Here is a 22491-nt window from a genome sequence, read left to right as displayed (position 1 = left end):
ACATCCCCTCTGCATTAGCACTGTTCATTTAACTACGCTCGTATGGAAAACCTAGGCTGTTTGTTCAATGCAACATACAGTGAAAGTTATTGAAATCAACTGTGTAAGTTCATTCCATGAAAAAAAAATGTTTTGTTTGTTTGAGGTGGCAATGTAATTTCCTTCATCACATCCCTCTGTACACAATCTTAGGATTTGGCACATCTCTAGTTATCTCCTATACTGAGCCAAGAATTTCCGAGTCTCTGTGCAGAATCTCAGGAATTGGCATGTATCTATTTAGCCAAGTTTGCATAGCAATGAAAGTGGACTCCGCACATGCGCCTCTCACCCACACTAATTCATGTCATCTGAGATGCCTGTGTCACTTTTAAAGCTCAAGCAAAATTGTTCTTCATTAATATGGAACTCCAGTGAAAAGGCATCACAATCTATATTTTCTTTCTTTGAGCTTTGATAGACCTGACATTTAATCAATGAACATATGTAATAACATGGTGCATGTATGTCCTATGCAGAAGCCCCTAGCAAACTAGAAGTGAGGTTTGATTGGTCTATTAGAATATCGAGAGTAAATAATCATGGCAACAGACAGTTATGACCATGTTCCCGACCCACCTACCAGAAACCATGTCCATTTTCTCATCCCGTTTGGGGTTCATGAATCAGGACTGTACTGCCTAAATTGTGACATTAACCTGATTATATATGACATAATTATATTATACTGTCATGCTTACATAAAAAGTAAATCAATAGCAGCATGACAAATATCTACTCTGCTCTATGGCCCTGAATACTACAAGTATATTAATATGGTTACCACCATCAACCTTCTTTAATAAATGTTAAAAAAAAAGCTTAATGGGTGGCTACATTAGGTATTGCATCCCATTGCATTAGTAACTGTTATTGTGGGGGCACCCTGTGGGTAGAAATGCAGCTGTCAGTTCACTGGCTCTGCTTCTATTTAAAGCAGAACATATTTTTTGCAGTTCAGCTTGTCAGCTTCCCCTTCAACCCCTTTCTCAGAGAGCAAGCAAAGATATTCGGGGGTTGACGAGGTTTCACATTACCGTCGTCCAAGCTTTGAGGCCTGAGAACACTTAGGGGGTTATTTATCAAAGTCCGATTTTATCACAACATTTTCTGTTACAAACTCCGATCAAATCTATTTGGGGTTTTTACTCTTATTTATTATAAAATTTTCCCGAAAATTAACTTTGCGCATTTTTCACCCGAAATATCAGATTTTTTCAGATTTTTCAACCGAAAACTCAGATTTCTAATGCTTTTTTACACTTGCCCGAAAACTTCAGGGTATTGCATGAAACCCAGCTCACATCAAAAAATAATTGGGGCATCTCCCATTGACTTATAGGCAACCTCGACAGGTCTGAGATGCCGGATTTTCTAATTCTGACTTTTCCATCCTCTGGGTTTAATACTTCCGAAAAATTCACAATTTTTTCTGGATTTTTGCATTCGGCGTTTAGTAAATAACCCCCTTAGCTTTTTATATACATCAGCATGCCCAATTCCTAAGCCTTCATTCTTTGGTCTTGAAGACTGCACTACTACAAATTCTCAGATTTAGAAAAAGAAAATGTTGTAGATGACATTGCCTTAACTTTTTCTATATCATGTCATTATCCCTTTAAGTAGGGTGGGGTTAATATGGCACAAATTTGTTTGGGGGCGGGGGTGAGGAAACCCATTAATGGGATCTCGAACAAGGGGTGTATTTTAGAACTCCAGCACATGGGTAGAATGCATAACAGGGATTTACTTTGTGTTTAATTGTGCCAAGTCAAACAACAACAATGATTTGCAGCAGGGCCCCTTTGTTAGCTGATCTCTAACAAGGCCACAGTTGTGCCTTAAGCAGCCCTGAATAAATACTTGTTTTAACAGTATGTGAAACAGACAAATGTAAATGATGTGCACTACAAGTAAAAATAAAAATAATTTGCCTTCATTTATTATTATCATTATAGATAAACATATGGCACATGCAACAAAAATGCATTATTTTTATACTGAAGAAGCCACGCTCATTTATACATAATATTTCAAATGATTAGTCTGGCTCACGTGTCAATTGCACAGTAATGGCCCAGTCCCAGTTCTCACCACCTTAACAAAGCTTTGTTGTCCTGTTTCAAAAAATGACATAATTCTGCAACAACTAGAAATCAGTCAACACATCTTCAAGACAAGACTTTTCCCAGTATTAGACAGAACAAATAGGCCACATTAAGAAACATTTACTGTAACACGTGTTAAACTTAGTCGTATAAACAGCTGCTACGAGGCCCCTGTGGTGTATGGCCCAAGAAGCACAACATGCAGTGGGAAACTCTCTAGGGGCATCTGGGAATGTCATTACTGAGTGGTAATTGGATGGAATTTAAGAGCCAGCATATTTTATGAGAACTTAACTACTGATACATGTTTCTCTTTGACCTTAAGTCTGCACTTAAGCTGTGCTCCTTCTATTTGTGATACAGCATGTGCAGCATTTCCAAGGGTTGTGAGAAGCACTTTAACTAGTGTTACTCACTTTCTGTCCTACCTCGTCATAGAAATTTATGGACTCCTGACAAGAAAGCGAGTATTGCCAAGGGACAAGTGCCAAGGGGTATTGCTTCCACCACTTGGCCAAAACCAGCAAATGCACCTTATTGAATTTTAGTTTCTGAAAGTCATTTTGCTTGCATTATTAACATCAAAAGTTCAATTTTACATTTTCCAGGGTACCGGAATAAAAACATACAACGGGAGTACATAAATCAGTGGTTTTCTGTTAAAAAAAAACATAAAATCAAGGAGAAATGTAAAACAGGGGTACGGTTTGACTGTATTTGGAAAGATGAATAAATTGGTGAAATTGTTCTAAAATGTAACAGTTTGTTTCGATTCCTCATACAAACTACTATGGTTTTTGTGCATACATTCTGTGTGCACCTACACTAATTGCTAATAATAGGCATGCCAATTTTTTTTTCATGCACCTGACTTTAAACAGGCAAGAGAGCCACCCTCATCAGCTGCCAAGCCAAAAAAATTTTAACAATTATGTGACTTTAGCAGAAGTGAGACATAGACGCCACCAGCCTGGCTGAGCGTACATAAACAATAAAGCTAATCTATTTAATAGGCAGTGATGAACTGCTTCCTGCTGAAAAAGTTTTAATCACTTTATTTTTTGGCTTTTGTGGCAGAGCTTCACTTGGCAATGAAGAACACTGAACAGTGATTTACTGACCTAACAGCTGTGTTGGCCCAACATTTTGCTGACGTTTTCTGTCTGTTACAGCAAAGCATATTCTCTTACTGATTTATAAAACAGCCTTTCCTGAAAGGGCTTGTCAAGGTTACATAAGGCAGGATTACATGCTCTTATTTTCCATTTAATTATCAATATTGACAATCTTGTTGCTTCTCATCTATCTGATCAACATAATGCAAAGGCAGACTTTGCAAACTAGACCCGTGGTAAAGTTTCCCAAGATGTGGGCTGCTGGGGTTGATGGGAGTTGTAGTTCACCAACAGATTAATGGCCTGAAGCTGGTCACCCTACATAATTATACAGAATATTTACCCTTGGAAATCAGTTTAGAAAAAGAATTCTAGAGTTCTGGAAAAATGTCAAATAAAAATATATATAACCTATTTCTAGGGAATTTACTTTAATACCTAAGTCACTTTAGAGAAATATATTTGACAAGAATATGCTCTAGAGTTGCCTCTTTTCGAACACTAAATTCTCACCTTGCATGGCCAGTTTGCAATTTTGCATTTATATGTAAACTGTACAGAATCCTGACCGCAAAGGAGAAACACTGATCGGCTCAAATTGGGAAACAGAAGGGAGCAGTATGAAGTGTGAGCCTCTATCACTTCCAGTTTATATAATGAGCTAATAGCGGTGAATGAATAATCCACTGTACTAGTGGAACTACATCTGGACAAAGCAAAAAAAATTACAAAGAACCTTTATTAAAACTTAATGCAAAAAAACCCACATAAAAATACACAGACATATTAAAACAGTCCACACAATGTGAATTATGGACTCCATAGATAGTCAGGCATGTGTCACAACCACGGAAGTCACAATATTTAAGGGAAAAGTTCTAAGTACCCAGGTACATAATAGATATGCCCAAGGTGGCACACAATTGCCCGTATTATTCTAACAAATGTATAGAGCATATCACTACCAAAAGTATAAATGTACCTTATGCTTAAAACTGGCCAAAACTAATCCCCCAACTTTATAAAGATTTAAATATGCTGATCAGGCTGGACATAGACCATCACCACTGATACAATAGTTCATTAGTCCCAAGAAAATCGGCCCAATGTGCATTTCACCCTTTCAGGCTTCCTCATGGGCATAGTAGCTGTGAATGGGCTCCCAATTTAATTTGGGCTATTTAGGGACAAGGCTAAGTACATATAAGATGTCTCAGGGGTATCAGTTGATTTTTTTTCATACATGCTAAAAAGAGATCACATTCTTAATCATGACAGTTCAGTCCCACAGATGGAATTGCACAATAGTCTATCAACACCACTCCAGTTTTAAGCGACTTCATTCTACATGGCTGCCCAAGCACCCATTTAAACATTTACCCCCAAACCCTCCACCAGCCCTACAACATATGAGTGATTTGACACTCTGACACACTTAGCTGTGTAGAGCCTGATTTGTCAGTTAGGCTGCCTGGACTTGGGGTGACATGGTGTTCTATAGGCTCTGTTTGTTGTTGAACTACATTGAACAATCCACATCTAGTGAGCTGCTGGTTTATTACAACTTGAGTAGTTTGACCTTGTTTTGTGGTCTGTGCAGTGGACTGATGAAATCATATACAGAACTACATTGTTAACTGGCTGGATTTTAACAATATGATATCATGTAAAGCAGCCTATGGAGTTCTTGAGGGTTGAGTTGCCATATAAATATAATTAATGGGGGGCTACATAAGTGTCACGATCGGCACCCTGAATCCAGATCTAGTGCTAAGCTCTCGGTACTGGCTCAGTTTTCTGCCTGTAGCAGCCACCTTTGGCTTCAGGCGGAGCCCTGAGCTACTCAGATGCCGCCAGGTCTTAAAATGAGAGGAGCAAAGCAAGGAGTTCTGGACAAGCAAAGGGGCACGTTCGTATTTCATGTTTAGGACAGAAGGCAACAGTTAGATGAGTAGACAATAAGCGGTACTGATGGAGTTCAACCAAGGTCAGGCAGGCCGGGGTCAGTACAGGCAGAGTTCAAAAATAGTCAGTCAGGCAAAAGGTCGGAATTGGCAGAGTTCAGAAGTCAGACAGGCAGGGATCAAAATCAGGATAAATACAGACAAATCGCACCCAGGAAACTAATCAAATTAGACCTAACTATGGCCAATGATTTCCAGTTCGAAGCCCCTTTTAATACTTGAATTTTCACGCCACAGAATGACATCACGTTCCGCTAGCATAAACCCAGAAGTAAACAGCCATGCAACCCATAGAAGCAGTGCGCATTGGCGCAAATGGATTAGGACTGCGGGAGTCCCAGCCGGCCCCTCGGAACCACTAGACAACCAGGATGAGACCTTACAATAAGATACTAGACCAGCTGTTGAGTTACAGTTGCCAGCATCCACCAATGAGCCTCAAACTAACTTGGACAAATAATTGTGGCTGGAAAGTATATAATAAAGAAATGTATTGTGAGTTAGCAAAAATTCAATGGGTGCTTTGCATAATTAAACAGTGATTCGATAAAAGGATGATAAAGCAGAACTATGAATAATCAGTAAAATCCTACTCTCAGCAAATCTATTTCGAGTAGCGACTTATTGCCAGAAATATTTCCACTGCCTGTTAGCAAAGAGAAATCATTATGTGTACCTTGTGCCTTACTGTTCCCATCTATATTGTCTCACACATCATGATAGGCAGTTTAGCAACATAAAGTCTTGGTTTTGTTTAAAATAACTAAATTATTTAACCTAGTGAAAGACCTTCGTTTTTATAGTATAGGTATGGGACCTGTTATCCAGAATGCTCAGGACCTGGGATTTTCAGGATAACAGATTTTTTCATAATTTGGATCTTCATACCATAAGTCTACTAGAAAATCATTTAAACTTTAAATAAACCCTGGTGTTGGTTCCAATAAGTATTAATTATACCTTAGTTTGGATCAAGTACAAGGTACTATTTTATTATTATATGGAAAAATGAAATAATTTTTTGAAATTTCTGTTATTTGGATAAAATGGAGTCTATCTGGATAATAGGTTTTCAGATAACGGATCCCATACCTGTAATAATAATAATAGCAAATACCAACTGTCGGCATCACATTGCCATGTATTTTGAATGCACTACACTTAATCAAGCTTCACTAAAGTAAAATATATATATTTATTCTGCAGTCAAGGAACTGGTTAAAGTACTTGCTATCCCATATGGCCTTCCCAAATTCTGCTGCTACTACAAGGTTGGCTGAGCGGTTGCATAGTAAAAAGTTTCATATCCATCCAACCTATAACTGCTACTCTGTAGGGCCCTAACATGGGTGGAGGCACATGCAATCATCCCTGTCTGGATCCACCCTCTTAAATACAGCTTTTCTCATCTCTGCTGTGACATAATCCAAAACTACACAGCATGTAGGCTTTTGAAAAACTAAGAATTAATTATGAGCTAAATTGATCCCAAATGAAACTAGGCTAATGAATTAGAAGTATTTATTATTCCCTGCTTCAGGGAAAGGCAAAAATGTGCTGTTTCCCAAGTGCTCTGTTGGCAGTGAAGGGGTCTATGAGCAGATTGAATAAAACAACCAAATAAATGATGAATATTGAATAATTTTATACAGCATGCTACTAAACCATAGAGAAATCACAGTCTGAATAATTAGTGTATTGTGTAGATCTCGCAATAACAAATTTGCTGCCCAGCTGCATTCCTATACAAAATCAAAATCAACGCCATAGAAAATACACATGGGGTGTCAGAGAATGGAACCAAAGTTACTTTCTCATCAGGGTCTCCATGGAAAGAGATGAGTGGGTGAGAACTGCGAGTGGTATATATATATATATATATATATATATATATATATATATATATATATATATATATATATATATACTGTATATTCTCCTGATAATTAATGCAGGTGATGGTCACTTGGATAACAAATCAAATACAAGAAAAATGATTAGCTGGACAATGGCTTTTGATGTTTGACTCTGAAGATATTTAAATAATAGGCTCCTACTGGGGCATAAACTGGTTCATGTTGCCTCCATTATTATAGCTTATTATTGAAGCCTAATGATTAGTGTTGATGAGACATTCAGTGATTAATATGAAAATGAAGAATAATGTATTAATGTTAACTGAAAGTTAGAAACTCATATTTTAGTGTTTTTATAGGGATAGTACCCATAATAAAACATATTAGGGTTAATGAACTAAGCCCCATGTTTCTTGGCTACAGTGCACCTTCCTGTCCCCAAATTGAGCTGAGAACACCATCACAGAGGGCTAGTGTCACCTCTATCTTTATGTGGTACTGTCTGTGTCTTGAGCTACATACTGGATGGGCACCACATGTTTTTTCCTGGTATGCTCCCACCTAAGGAGTTAATAAGGACTGGACTTTGCTCTGCACCTTGCATTAGATTTTCTAGCATCAATGGTTGCGATTTTGCCTTAATAAATGAGGCCTATTGATTTGTATTTTCCTGCTGCATGCTGCAGCTTCATGTATGATTTGACATCCCATTTTATAACTGTCTGCTTTGACCTTGGCTTGTCTCTGGATTCTCAGAAAATCTCTGACAGCTGTGTCTCCTGACCCTGCATTCATCTGCAATCTTCTTTACATTTACACCCTATCAAAAGCATCTATGCTTAGTTCAATATCAGGGATATTTATAATTCTCAGGGATGCCTACAGAGGGGGAGGGAGATAAACTGATTAAATTTGGCCTTCAAGTAGTAACTGGTCTTCTGATGAGAAGAACTAGAATGGATCCTAGCCCAGGCTTAATGCCAACAACTAATTTTTATAAATCAGCCACTTTTTATAAAGACGCATTTTGGCTCCTATGTGAGACTAAGGGGCTGACTTATCAAAAATTGGATTCACAGAGAAAAAAAAGCATACTTTCTGAAACCTCGAATAATCATAGTATATTAAGGAGAAAAAACACAAAAAGTAAATGCTGGTGAGGTTGTATAAAAATCTATGGGAATATTCTCTAAAAACTTTATTTTCCAGGTTTATTAAAACATTAGAGATTTTTAGCCACACTGAAAATTAATTGAACAGTGTCTTTCCTGCAGGCTGTTTTTTATTAAATAAGCTAGAATTTAATAAAAAAAAGTTAGCGGGTTATATTCTGGTAGGTCCCGATGCACAGTGGTAGCAGGTTCTCACTTCCTTTATTCATTTTCAGAATAAGGGACTTGGTGAACATTTTTAATTTGTTTTGGTTGCAGGCTCCTCCTCTTCAGACACTATGTTGCTGCATGCTGTTTCCTTTATTCCTTCTACCATCCACATATGATAGGGCAATAACTGTAAGCTGTATTGAGCACTTAAAACCCTGCTCTGTTGCCCCCTGTCTAATCGCTAAACAGCTGAAGCCAGGTCTGCAGAGTATGAGGTGGAGTATGAAGCCTGCCTATTGATAGAGTAGATGTAAAATGAAGCACACCTCCAAGCAGCAGAGGGGTTTAATTGACTGTCAAAGGGATGTGGGGATATGGAAGAATGAAAGCTGTGGAGAAAAGAAGGGTGATAATGGGAGATAAGGGCATCAAAAGGCAAAAAGTAAGGGGAGAAACTTAAAGGAACAGTAACATCAAAAAATTAAAGTGTTTTAGAGTAATACAAATATAATGCAGAGAAACGGCTCAGGTTACACAGCAGATAGCAGACAAGCTCTGTAGAACATAATGGTGTTATCTGTTATCCACTATTTCTCCTGTGCCTTATAGCTTTTTTTCATTTTCCGCCATTGCTACACAGCAGCTTGTTTATATGAACTATAGTATTATTTATGAAGCAAACAGACCAGTTTTACCAGTGCAGGGCAATAGTACATGATATTTTCATTACTTTAAAACACTTTCACTTTTTGGTGTTACTGTTCCTTTAACAAGTAGAAGAGTAAAGGCACTTGCAGCACCAGTCACTAGATGATTACTGCCAGCAACCTTTTGTCATTCCTTGACATTTAAGGCCATAATATGCCAATATGCCATAACATACATATAGAATAATGTGCCCCCTGTTGTAAAATGTAAGGCTATTATATGTCACAGATGAGTTCCATGACCAAAACAATTACCCAAGTTTCGGTGAGACAAATTACATTACTAAGCACCATTAGTAACTGATAACTTCACTAGCACCTGTTATTACTTACAGGATGTTCTTGGACCTTTATATTATATATAGTGAATAAAGTACCCCCTCTTGTAAAATATACGGATTTTATGAGTTACCGAGGAGTTCCATGACCATATAAAAACACGAGGTTCTATTTTTCAACAGGGGGTACTTTTTTATTATAATACACAAGTTTCAGTGAGTCATGTGACAGAAATGACATCACTAAGCTCTGATTGTAACCGATGACATCATTAAGCACCGTTTACAGTATAAGTATATAAGTGGCTCTTGTGTAGTATATAGCTATAACGACTCAATGGGGATCTCACATCTTGAGTCCGCCTGCTTATAATTAGCCAAAAGTGGAAAACTTACTTTATCCATCTAGGCCTTATTTCTGGACCCTAGATTCCCTTCAATAGGATTGGGAAACTAACCAAGGTACTAATTCACTGGATTAGGTACTTCACAAAACGTGGAACTACTGGAAGCTGTTAGATAGATGGCTAGATTCACAAACAGTCACATCAGCAGGATACCTGCAGCAACACCATAGAGCAATGTAGGGTCTAGCTAATTATATAAAAACCCCTTGAATTATTAACACGTGTTATTTCCTAGAGCAGGGCACAGGTTCAAAAGTCAAATGATCAACAGACAGACATCAGAAGAGGTTAGGCAGGATCCAGTGCAGCATTATATGATGCACTTTCCAAACTAATCTATTAGCAGTAACATAACCCCCGCCTTCTCATACTCTGCTTCCTGACCATGAGACTGAGAAGTGCAGACACAGCAGAAAGTGACAAATTTAAAGGAAAACTGCTTAACCTGAAGCTTTCTTGGCTTAAAAGTCATTGCTAGCAGCCAGACACTTCAGTACAGTCAATACCAGGATGGCTTCCAACACTGCTGCCCACTCCTAAATGATATTTACTGTGGTCATCCAGGTAAACTGAACAACTTAGGAAGACAATCGTTTTACAGTGTAAACTTTAAATGGTTGTTACCTTTATTGCTGTTAATGTTCAGAACTGTAATTACAGTTGCTGTTTGCTTTTAACTGATTGGTATGTAATTTGGCTCATTTCTTGGGCTTAAAGTTGTACGGGATGTCATGTGACTATATCCTTCAAATATTATAAAAGTTTGCCTAATAATATCCCAGTGGCTGGTGTGTAGCAACATAAATATGGTTTCTGAATTAACCCCAAGGTTTGCAAATATTGGCTTCACTGAATGGTTATGTATATATTTACAGGCAATACATCATTTACTCCTTTAGGAAAAGTGGGGTAACTACTGGGGGTGCAGAGGGGGGTTGTAGCTGGGTCCACACCCCTTTAAGCAGCTCTATTGTGAAAAAGCTTGTTTTGTGAGGAGTGCAAGGGACAAGACTCCAGATTGGAAGGGGGCCCACATCCTGCACTCAGGCTGAGCCATTGTATAGGAATGTTTTACTTTAGCAAGCTCCTACTGCAATATTTTTCTCTACTCTATGTGTAAGCAATAAGGATACAAATATACAATACCCTGTCCATATAAAGGCACAATGCCATAGATGCTTTTTATATATCCTTATATTTTAATTTTACACCATTACACTGCATGGGGGCATTCAATTTCTGTCACGTGAGTCACTTAAAATTGCCCTTTTAATAAATAAAATACCCCCTGTCTCCTTGGAGTTCCATGGCCTTTATAAAGGCACTCAACCTTTGACCTTGTGCTTGTATAGGGTCCGGAAACTCCATATCAAGGGGGACGTGTATTCACTATTTTAGAAGCCACATGGATTTCTACTGAAATTCAAAGGTTTCAGCATTTCCAGGAATCAGCATTTAATGACTTTCAAACCCATTTCACCTCCAGCAAAAGACACAATCTCTCAGCTCTGATGCCAAGCTGACATCATTCTAGGCTGGTTTTGTGATTTAGATGAACTAAATAAATTAACTCATGATCTATTCTAGCTCAACACAACATTGGAATTAACCTGATGGACTTATTTACCTTAGTATCTAAAGTATATATATATATTTTTTTTTTTTTTTGAATGGGAGACAGTTGACCATGTAAGCCCAGTATTGTTCCATGTTTCCCTTCTTATATGTTTCATAATCTCTTTCTTGATCCATGTATTGCCCTGAGCCAAACCATGATGGCCCTTCATTTACATGGGATAAAGGAATAATCTTAATTGGGATCTGGAGTTTAACAATGTTACCTTTAACCCAGTGTCTCACAAAAACAGTGCTGCACTGGAAGCAACGTCATTTGACAAAGCTGCTTTTCAGCAGGACAATTCATCTTGTAAATGAAAATTGAGTTAAAAAAATAGTAGTTAAAGATTTTTATAGTGTAAAAATTTGGTCAATTGCTATATGTTATTTCTGTAATATTTCAAAGTGGCATATTGAATTTAAAAGAACAAACTACCATTTTTTTGGCAATAATGTTTTATTTGAGATAATGCAGGAACTATATATCTGACTATATTAACATAGCTCTGTGGTTGGTTGTTAATGGCAGCTGCAAAGGGCATTTAGAAACCATCCAGCTGTAATACAAAATCATATTTTTTAAACATCTTGCAAAAACATGAAAAAAAGAAATAAAAGCAGGCTTCTTCACATTCATACTTACAGAGTAGACTATGTTACTGATGCACTAAATCTTTAAGCTTTAAAATAATACTATCAGGTTAAAAGCGGAACACAAGAAAGTCAGAAGAATTATTACCGCTCAAGACTCACCCCACCACGCCGTGTCCCCCCAATCAGCTCCACAACCTCCATGTGCCACCAGCGTCCCAGCTGTGATACAAGTCCAGATAAGGAAATCAGGCTGCACTATGGATAAGTTTGAGGAGGTTTATTGCAACATTAACGTAACAGCATCACCTTACATGTTTCGGGAAAACATTCCCTTAATCATAGGCATGATTCGCTATGATTAAGGGAATGTTTTCCCAAAACGCGTAAGACGATGCTATTACCTTAATGTTGCAATAATCCTCCTCAAACTTATCCATAGTGCAGCCTTATTTGCTTATCTGGACTTAAAAGCGGAACATAATCAGACAGGAAACTATTTCTGCTTCACTTTAAGGGAGACAAAAAACTAAAGAATGAGGTTTAGAATACAGCTTGCAGATGTACAATAGTAATTTAGTAACCATATTGCTGAGATAGAAATGGCTTCTTTGACAGATAAAACCAGTAGTCTTACTGTGTCATCATCTTACAAAGCAAATATACGGTCGCAAGACAGGAAATCACTACTTCTGGAATTGAATCTGTCCTATATTAGGGGGCAGATTTATCAGGGGTCGAATTGCGAAGTAGAAAAAGCTTCGAAATTTGACCATCGAATTGGAATACTTTGACTTCGGATACCGAAGTCGAAGTTTTTTACATCAAATTTGGCCATTTGCGGTCAAAGTAAAATCATTCTATCAAACGATGAAATCCTTCTAATCCAACGATTCAAAGGATTTCATCCATCGATCGAATGATTTTTCTTCGACTTCAAAAAACTTAGAAAAATGCTCTAGAAGGTCCCCATAGGCTAACATAGCACTTCGACAGGTTTAATTTGGCGAAGTATTGAAGACGAAGTTTTTTAAAGAGACAGTACTTCGATTATCGAATGGTCGAATAATCAAAGTATTTTTACTTCAAATCGAATTCGAAGTCATAGTAGCCTATTCGATGGTCGAAGTATCCAAAAAGTTACTTAGAATTTAGAATTTTTTTATTTCGAAAATTCCCTCGAATTCACTTCGACCCTTGATAAATCTGCCCCTAACTATAAAGAAAATACTTCCGAGAAACTAGAACTTTTTTTTTAACTCAGTAATAAAGTATAAAGAAAGAAAGATGTCAAATAAACATCACTATAGCACTGGACATCATTCAAACTAACTTAGGTAGCCGTGTGAAACTGCCTGAAACCTATCTCATAAATTAAGAAAGCACACAGTATACATTTATATGCAAATTAAAAAAATCATAGACAGGGAAATAAGATGAAAGATAGAATGTAACTGAACAGGAGATGCCAAGAGATGGGTTAAAGGGCACAAGTCACCTTAAAGTGATACTGACGTTAAAAAATTACTTTTTAAAATATGAATGTGCATTAAAAGTTACCTATAGGTCATGCGGATTGTTTTTTTGCTGAGAGGTTTGTTTTTGTAAATAATTTTTAGTTGGTGTTCCTAAACCTGGCCTGACCCATCTCAGCCTGTCAGTTAAAGTTTCTAATGGACTTCTGCTGCACAAATATGGCAGCCCCCTCATAGACAAGCACGGGGAGTCAGATGGGTAATGTAAAAGCTTTGAGCAAATACTTTATAGCAAAATTATAAGAAGCAAACAAAGCCAATACTATGATAGATGTAAAAATGGTTTCATTTGTGGCATCAGTATCTCTTTAAATAGCTTCTCACATCAGAAGTATGGGCTAATAGAGCTTGCACTAATTGGGGAAACAATAGTTATTGGTTTTTGTTTTTTTAAAAATTGGCCCCCCACCAGCCTTAGGCTGCCGGCACCAGGAAACAGCTCCTGGTGCAAGCAGCCATGTTGGGGCACATGCATGCGCATAATTGGTGAATGGAGCAACTCGCTCTTGTGCTGCCACCCCCCCCTCTGGTGGGGGAAACTATTTTAGGGTGACAGGTGCCCTTTAATGATTGTAGAAAAATCATCAGCATTCTTGATCTACCATCAATTGCTCAATCTCAAATGCTTTGATTGTTTATGTTACTCTATGAACATAGAGAGACTTTGTGCATTAGGAACAAACATTGAAGCAGCTGATAAAGGTTTTCTGGCTCGGAGTGGACACAGGGTAGGACAAAAACACCAGCTTCACCGAGCTCTTTGGTTTATCCTCACAATCTCCTGGGTCCCATATTGGCGCAATGCAAAATCAGTAGAACAAAACCTCTTATACCAACTGTGGAATTTTGAGGAGGTTCCTCTACAGGGGACCATGGTATGCAGGCCTGGATTTGTGGAAAGGCCACCAAGGCCTTTAGGGGGTGGCATGCTGCCCAACCACACCCACATTGGTTATGAAACACTGGGGATGCGCAGGAAATACAATAGATTTTTCAATTTCCCATTGCTCCGGTCCAATGATGCAAATTTGCACAAATAGGGATGGGGACATGGGCAATGAAAAGCAGCGTGCCTAGGGACACTCACTATATAAATCCGGCCCTGGTGGTATGTTGCTCCACTAAATGGATACGCTGCATGTGACCTTCAATGCAGTTCCGCTTCCACATCATCTCAGAAATTAAATTTAATTGGAACTGTAGTACTAAATAAGCTACAAAGTTAATTTGTGTTAAAATAATGGAATAGAGAATGAGAAGCAAGAAACGAAGATATTAAAGAAATGTAAACCCCTTTACAAGAGGGTAAACCTGAGAAGATGAAGAAAACATGTTCTAGATTTTAGAAGAGGAAAAGAAAAGCAGGGGAGTGAAACATAAAATTATCTGATATAAGAGCTAAATCAAGATAGGGTAGAGGACAGAAAGGAAGATCATTTTTAAAAGTGTTAACAGTGGTGGAAATTGATAGCAGGAGACCAAGGCAGAAGGAGAGACCATAAAATAAGACAGAAAAAGAAAGAGTTTGAAAGTGAATGCGTCCCTGAAGCGACAAAATATATTGCAATGCACAGAGCTCTGGTGGAAGGTTCTGCATGCTTAGCATTAATATGGTATGAAATGCCATTTCACATTTGTCTCCATGCTGGATATTCTATGGGGTGAACTTCAGTAACTTTAGGAACTTTATTATTATAATAATGACATTCCTTTTACCCCTTATATGCTACAGAACAAAGAATCTACAGTTCAAACATGGACATATGCCAGCACCACAGATCCTATGTTTCACGGTTCTCTTTACCCCGTGGGAAAAATATGTTGTTAATCAAGACATGGTGCTGGTCACAACTGCCCTGGCAGGTACTTAAAAGGGTTAAGTTACTAACAGTGTTTGCGAAAAAAAAAATATGCGAAACATTGAAATACTAACCTTTAAGTTTAATACTGAATATATTCTGAAACTGGAAACTGTTCCTTTGACCCAGAGTCAGCCTTGGAGTGGAACTGCACAATACAGTAAATGTTTATAAGGGTTGTCTGAGCAATTCTTTTACCAGTAATAAAACAAATGTGCCGTTTTACTACAGTTAATGCGTGGCATTTTCTACAGAACATTAAGCACATCTCTCTGTAAATATATTTACCAGTTAAACTACATGGTGTGGTATGGGAACTAACTCTCAAGTCACTGAACATTAACAAAAATGAACCTCTCCCTTTTCTAATCTCAAACTTCACTGGTTTCCCCGAATTAACTGGGGAGATCTTACCCATTCCCCATTCAACTTAATAAGACGTTTTACAGATACTCTTCACTGCTTTCCTATATCGTTTACAAATGGGATTCTACTGAAGCAATTACTGAATAGAGCAAAAATCAATTACGATGTTATAGAAGTATAAAAAAAAGCAGGAGCAGGCAAACGTGTCTGTGGATAAAGAGATTATTGCTGCTTAAAAGTGTGAAAACAGTTATAAAACAAAATGTATAAACTAGAGAACAAATGGTAGGTATTGGTTTATTATAATTTGCCCAACAAAGAGGTCTCAGTTGGGTGCCAATTAGACATAATATGAGGCTTTTACTAGAGTGACAACAGAGATTAGAACATTGAGCTATATAAAATCCAGATATTATACAAATGTCTTCAGTTTAAATTAAAGTTTAATGGGTTTCATTTAATATTTTCATTTACTGTTTTTGAATATTGAAATCTGAATGTTATATAAGTATGGTGTTTAATTCATAGAAAAACAGCTTTTATGAAGAATATAATAGTCAAGCCCATCAAATGATTATCTGGCTTCATGGCATCTGATGTATTTTAACACACAAGTGCCTGCCCACCACAGCAATGCTTACCTGCGCTCCCTTACACCAATAAACATTTAGGTGGAAATTGCTGTACAAGCTGTTCCAATTCATCACACATTACGGCCAAGCCAATGAATGCAAATATTTATTATTAGGAGTGTACTAGTGACTTTATAATAAATGCCCCATATAAGCAAATGCTGAATCTGTGTAACTGCCGGATCAGTCACACTTCAAGAAGAACAGCATTCTAATCAATACCTTTGAAATATTTTGTAATTTATTGTCTCACCGTCTGTACTGGGGTGGATAAATGCTTCAACTTAATGACTCTTACAATTGTAAATGTATGATAGTAGCAGCATGTGAAACCTGGACCCTTTTCTGCTCTGAATGGCATCTTTATTTCAATTATCAATTATTATCAATTTTTATTGCCGGACTAACAGTTACATGTAATGCAGATTTCATGCACATTGCCTAATATAAGAAATGTGTTCACCTGCAACACCTTCCCCACATGCAAGCCAACACTGCTCGCAGCTCCCCAGTTGGCTGGAATTAATGAATGATGGCTGTGCTTTCTACTGTGGAAGGTATTGTCATCTTGTTTTTTTTACTGACGTTACAGCTATGCATAGGAGACAGAGACACGCAGCACTAGGAAAGAAAACACTGTGTATTCTGCTTGGGTGAGGTAATGCTTTCAATCTATCCATTTATGCTACTGGGACGTTTAAGGTTAATGAGAGTGCTCAAAGGGTATTTCTGCAGTGATCTTACTGTCATATCTGGGATTAAAGGAGAACTAAACCCCCGTTAATCAAAAATCCCCATCTCCTTCCGTCCATTGGCCCCCCTCACTGCTTTCTCCCTCCTTAGTAACTCAGTGGAAAAAGCGTCCCTGTCATGAACCTTGGCATATTCATGCAAAGTAGCGCAGAGGAGCTCTCCGGTGCCATCTTCTGTGTCTTCTGGTTCCTCGTGAGCGCTGATACAGAGCTTTTTCACGCATGTGCAGTTGGGACCATTCTAGTATCTGTCCCTACTGCGCACGCTCGGAAAGCACCGAAGATTGCTGAAGGAAAAGAAGAGTATTCAAAGATACGAAGAGCTCCACTGTGCTACCCTGTATAATTATGCCAAGGTACATGACAGGGATACTTTTTCCACTGAGTTACTAAGGAGGGAGAAAGCATTGAGGGGGGCCAATGGTAGAAAAGGGGGTGGGTATTTTTGATTAACGGGGGTTTAGTTCTCCTTTAATGGAGTGCTCAATGATCTTACTGTCTTAAAATACAGGCACCACAGTGGCTTGTTAAATGGGATTTGCCCTATTGAAGGCAGGGAAAGACTTCCGCAGGATTATCATTATAAATGAATTTTAGACTGCATTAGCAAGAAATGGCTTCTACATTATGAACTGTAAATATCTTTTTTCTCAAAGCTAAGGAATACTATTAAGTTACTGTTGCCTGAACAACTTTTTGGTAAAAATATTGTTATTGAGCATCTTCTGGGTCCAGTAATACAGTATATTAATGGTAATGATCAATCTGCCCATCTTTAGATTTCACTTGTTTAGAATTTCATTTTTATTTTTAATATGCAAGGTGTCACATTATGGAAAATAAGTTGTACATAAATGGGTTTTATTTCTGTTTTATCCAGCGTGTGAGGCCTGCAGTCCTCTGGCTACTCTGAAGAACATTTCTTGTCATTCTCAGCAAAGTCTAAGGAGCTGGAGAGTTAGAGGGTATAAGCGTCCCCAAACCCACTTGTCTTCCATGCAAAAAAAACTTCTGCATTATGGAAGGTGCTGATTTGAAGGCATTGAGACAGATACTTGCAATGGGGGAGGGTTGGTTGGTTGATTTATTTATTTATAGCAAATCTATCACACTTTTGGTTGGGTCACATATAGATGCCTGTATATTTTAACCTATAACTGAATTGGGTACAGCTCATGTCCAGACTGGCAATCTGTGGGTTGTGGCAAATGCCAGAGGGGCGGCTGTAAAATCCCAGAGAAAGTCGCTATTTATATAGCTGGTGGGGGATGTTTGGGCCTCTGTGTACTTTGAAATGCCAGGGTCTGTTTTGAAGCCTAGTCCATGCCTGGTACTGCTATTACCCAATTTAACCTTCTATACCTATGGTAACCTATTTAACCTTTAGGCTCATAACACACAAAGAGCTTTCTCTGCCTCTGTTTCAAATTAAAGTGAAAGGTGTGACACATGCAAGTGCAGTGTAGGTATTCTTACTTCTTTATACATAACATTTATCATCATTGATAGAAAAATTATGACTTAATTAACCATACAGACCGTGGGGCAATCAATTGCACAGCACATAAATCAACCCATGTATGGCCACTTTTAGCCTCCCCAAACAAACAAATCACCCTCCGCCTATGATTACATATCATCATATACACCTGCCCCATACCTTTGCTCAATAAAAATGACACTGACTATGGTAAATCAATTTCTGCCCATTCTTACTCTATAGAACAGTTAATTCTGCAGCCTTAATTAAAAATTTTGAGACGGTGACCTTATTTATTATTAAAAAAGCAAAGCACAATTTAATTGGATCGGGGGAAAACACAATAAAATCGAGCGAAAACCCAAATTGTAACAGTTTTTCAGATTTTTTTCCTGAATTGCTCAATGATTATGGGCTTTCTCCCGAAGAGTCCAAATTTTTTTGATTTTTGCTAGAAAAAGTTGGATTTTTGGGCTAATTCCAGCTTAGACCACAGAAACTCCCAAATAAGATAGGGACCTCTCCCATTGACTTATTTATAACATCTGCAGGTCTGAGATGGTGGATTTTCGGATTTGGACTTTTTCCATCCTAGGGGTATAATAAATCTTGAAAAATTCAAGTTTTTTTCCACTAAAAAAAATGGACAAATGGTAAAAAAAAAATTAAATTTTTCAAGTTTTTAGCATTCGGACTAACTATAAAAAAACCCAATGTCTACAGCCATATTTTTTTTTCTTACAAGCAAATATCAACAACTCTTTATTGGCTCGGTGATATGTGTTGGCAGACAGCCATAGCAAGATGCAAGGCACCACTGAGCTTGGTTTGGGCACAAAGCCACAATAGGGGTGACAGATGCCTTGGTGTAGGATCTCTGTTCTGTGTTTCATAAACATAAAATCATAGGCGTGGTATCGGCTATTATAGATATCATATTTACATGATTAAATACAACTCATAAAAGCAGCTATAGATTATAGTTATTAAATAAATAACATTGCACTTTAATTAGTGTAATTATGCCAGTGTTAAAGCCTGTATTATATTTCTTTTGACATATAAAACAAAGTATTCTGATTCTGCACAGGGGGAAAGCAACAGACAAAAAAAGTGCCAAATTTTAATGATACAAAAAATTTGAACAAGAATGAAAAGAACTTGCACAGCTATACATAAACAAATGTATATTACCTAAAGGTATATTTGTAAAGTTTGTAAATGTTCTCTAGACATTCAGATGCATTTCTGTTTGCCAGCATACAGTTCCTGTAGTGTAAGCTCCTGCAGAAACCTGCGTTGAAGGGACACTCAATTTTCAAAGCTGGATTTACATTAAACTTAAAGGAGAAGAATATTATTTTATACTTGGTGGTGCCAAAAGTTAGGCACCCCCAAGTGATTACTTTTACTTTCCTGACACCCTGGACCCAGCGACCCCGGGTTATTCCAGCAAGCACCATGGAGTGATCTTCTCCCGGCTGTGCATGCGCAGTAGAGCGAAAAGACAAGTTTTTACGAAAAAAGTCAGCTATTTCGCTCTACTGCACATGCGTCTTTTCCCCCGGGAAATTTAAAGACGGAAGAAGCAGGAAGAGGATCACTCCATGGTGCTCACTAGAAGAACCCCAGGCTGGTGCAGTTTTTGGCTGATAGGAGCACCATCCCGGCGTGTCTGGTAAGTAAAAGTAGTCACTTGGGGGTGCCTAACTTTTGGCACCCAAAGTGTAAAATGGTATTCCTTCTCCTTTAATGCTAGGACTTGATAGAAATACTAGGACTAGATATAATGGTATTATATTGCTTCCTATTTATACACACATTGGTATTCTATTAACATGACATTTGTTCCATGGTTCTCATTGTCAATGTGCTTACTGCCATTATGTTAAATCATTTACCATAACTTCAAAGGATTCTAAGTATCAGAATATGCTAATAGTTTGTAGTGATGATCCAGATGCCTGCATATGCTAGTATGTGATGACCTGAATAAGTATTATGACTAGGGCATTATTAGTATGGAACACATCAAGTATGAGAGGACATGTACTGTACCAAGCACTGTATACTGTCATCAGATATTAAATCCATTGGTATAGGACAGGATGGTCAGCCTACAGTATTCTAGATCTAACTGAACTGCAATGCCCAGCTATATCTTGACAGTGTTGCTGCTTGGTAGGATGCTGAGAGTTGTACGTGCAGCTTGTCAACCAAACAACTAAAAAAAGCAATGTATTCTTACCATCATCTAAAGCATAAGTCATTAAACCGTCATTATAATGTATATACAGAGTATCCTAAATTACAATTTATTTTGTCATATAGGGACTAATAAAAGAGTTATGAGCATCTTATCGACAAGCAACCAACCAGCCATCATAACACATTTTAGCTGAACTGCAATACCCCCCTCTACACTTGTGCATTTGGCTATAATTGCAACACAGTAACACAATTTCTAGTATCTCATTCTATCCTGTGAGTCTATAACAACCACTGCAAATTCTCTTATGGAAGCAAATTCAACAGTAGGTGGGTTCTCAGCTGTGAATATTCCTGATAATTGCACATGAAGATAACTTTCTCAGAAAGTGGCGTTTCTTTGGCAAACATGATCTGTTAGCTGAGCTTTGTCAGGCTGACCATCAGTGGTATCCAAGCTCCTAGTGAAAAGGACAGAAGTCACTTTTGTATATTGCACCTAAAGCCCATTAGCTTTCTTGCTGCTTCACAAGATCAGCCAAACAAACCTGTAACCAAACACGATGGAGCCAATGTCTGCAGCAGAGCATCAGTGCATTGCATGACTCTCATCGCAATCATGGAAATGCATTGTATAAACATGGTACAAAGATGAGGAATAAACAGAGATGGCTAATCACAAGCACAGACAAGAGAAAGGTGTCATTATTGTTGGACATGGTTGAACACAGTACAGCAGAATGGCTAGGCTTAGGCTACTCAATCACCTCCTACAGCTTCACACACACACACACACTGACAGTGATCATAAATAGGGAAGGATAGAAGACGAGTGGCTTACGTTTCTGACTGGAGTAGCCTGGGTAATAGCCATAGTAGCCAGTGATTCTTAAGATCCTGTCTTCAATGGTTGCCACACCGTTGGGAGTCGCTTTGGCATCCATAGAGCTGCGTGGCAGGCAGGTTAGTCGGCTCCTGAACAGTTCCCGCTGTCACAGGGGGTCGGTGAGAGGCTGCTGTCCCAGGTGCTGAACACAACAATCTGTTCCTCAGCTCAGCAACGTCCGGCGCCTTCCTGATTGACAAGTGTTCAAAGCGCTCTCCAAGGTGCTGACTGACGTGTGTGTGTCTCCTGCCCGCTGATTGCGCTACTGTCTCCAGCGGCTCCGACTTAGTCGCTCGCTCTTGTGTCTCAGCAACGTGTTGTCTCAGCAGCTCTGTTGTGTTGCTACTGTACTTGCCGCAGCCCCGCCGCTGTTGCTAAATGTGTGTAGGACGGCTTTCCTGCTGCATTACCCCCATACAAACTGGCCTCTGTGTCACTCGGAACTTGGGACAGAGAAGCCAGGGGGCGCTGTACTCTACATACTTGGCTGTAGGGGACTGAGCCTGCCAACTTTAACTCACAACACAAAACTCTTCTCTTTTACTACTGATTTTATCAAGGATAGCAGGCAGAGGATTCAGAAAGGAATTGACAGATGGATAAGGAAAGAATAGTCAATCTGACCCTTAAACATATATAGGTGCATTTGTATAGTAAGGGATATCATATCAATACAGTAACAGGGTGCAAGGCAGGAGAGTTGTTGGCATGAGCTTTATGGACGTTTATGGCAATATTCCTTTCTCAGTGTTCTGCTAAACAGAAAGCA

At 38.4% G+C, this 22491-nt stretch overlaps 1 protein-coding gene across 1 annotated transcript in view; it reads right to left on the bottom strand.

Annotated features, from left to right (window-relative positions):
• Nucleotides 1–22158, bottom strand: part of slc35f4.L (solute carrier family 35 member F4 L homeolog) — a 66256-nt gene extending 44098 nt beyond the window's left edge. The window contains exon 1 of the mRNA XM_018230743.2: nt 21678–22158. Within this exon, the coding sequence (XP_018086232.1) occupies nt 21678–21780 (103 nt within the window). The 5' untranslated portion in view covers nt 21781–22158. The remainder of the gene's footprint in view (nt 1–21677) is intronic.
• Nucleotides 22159–22491: the final 333 nt, after the last annotated feature.

This window comes from Xenopus laevis, chromosome 8L (genome assembly GCF_017654675.1).
Source record: "Xenopus laevis strain J_2021 chromosome 8L, Xenopus_laevis_v10.1, whole genome shotgun sequence".
In the NCBI taxonomy this organism is placed as follows: Eukaryota; Metazoa; Chordata; class Amphibia; order Anura; family Pipidae; genus Xenopus; species Xenopus laevis.
Note: the sequence above shows the minus strand (reverse complement) of the source record. Positions and strands in the feature narration are given on the sequence as shown.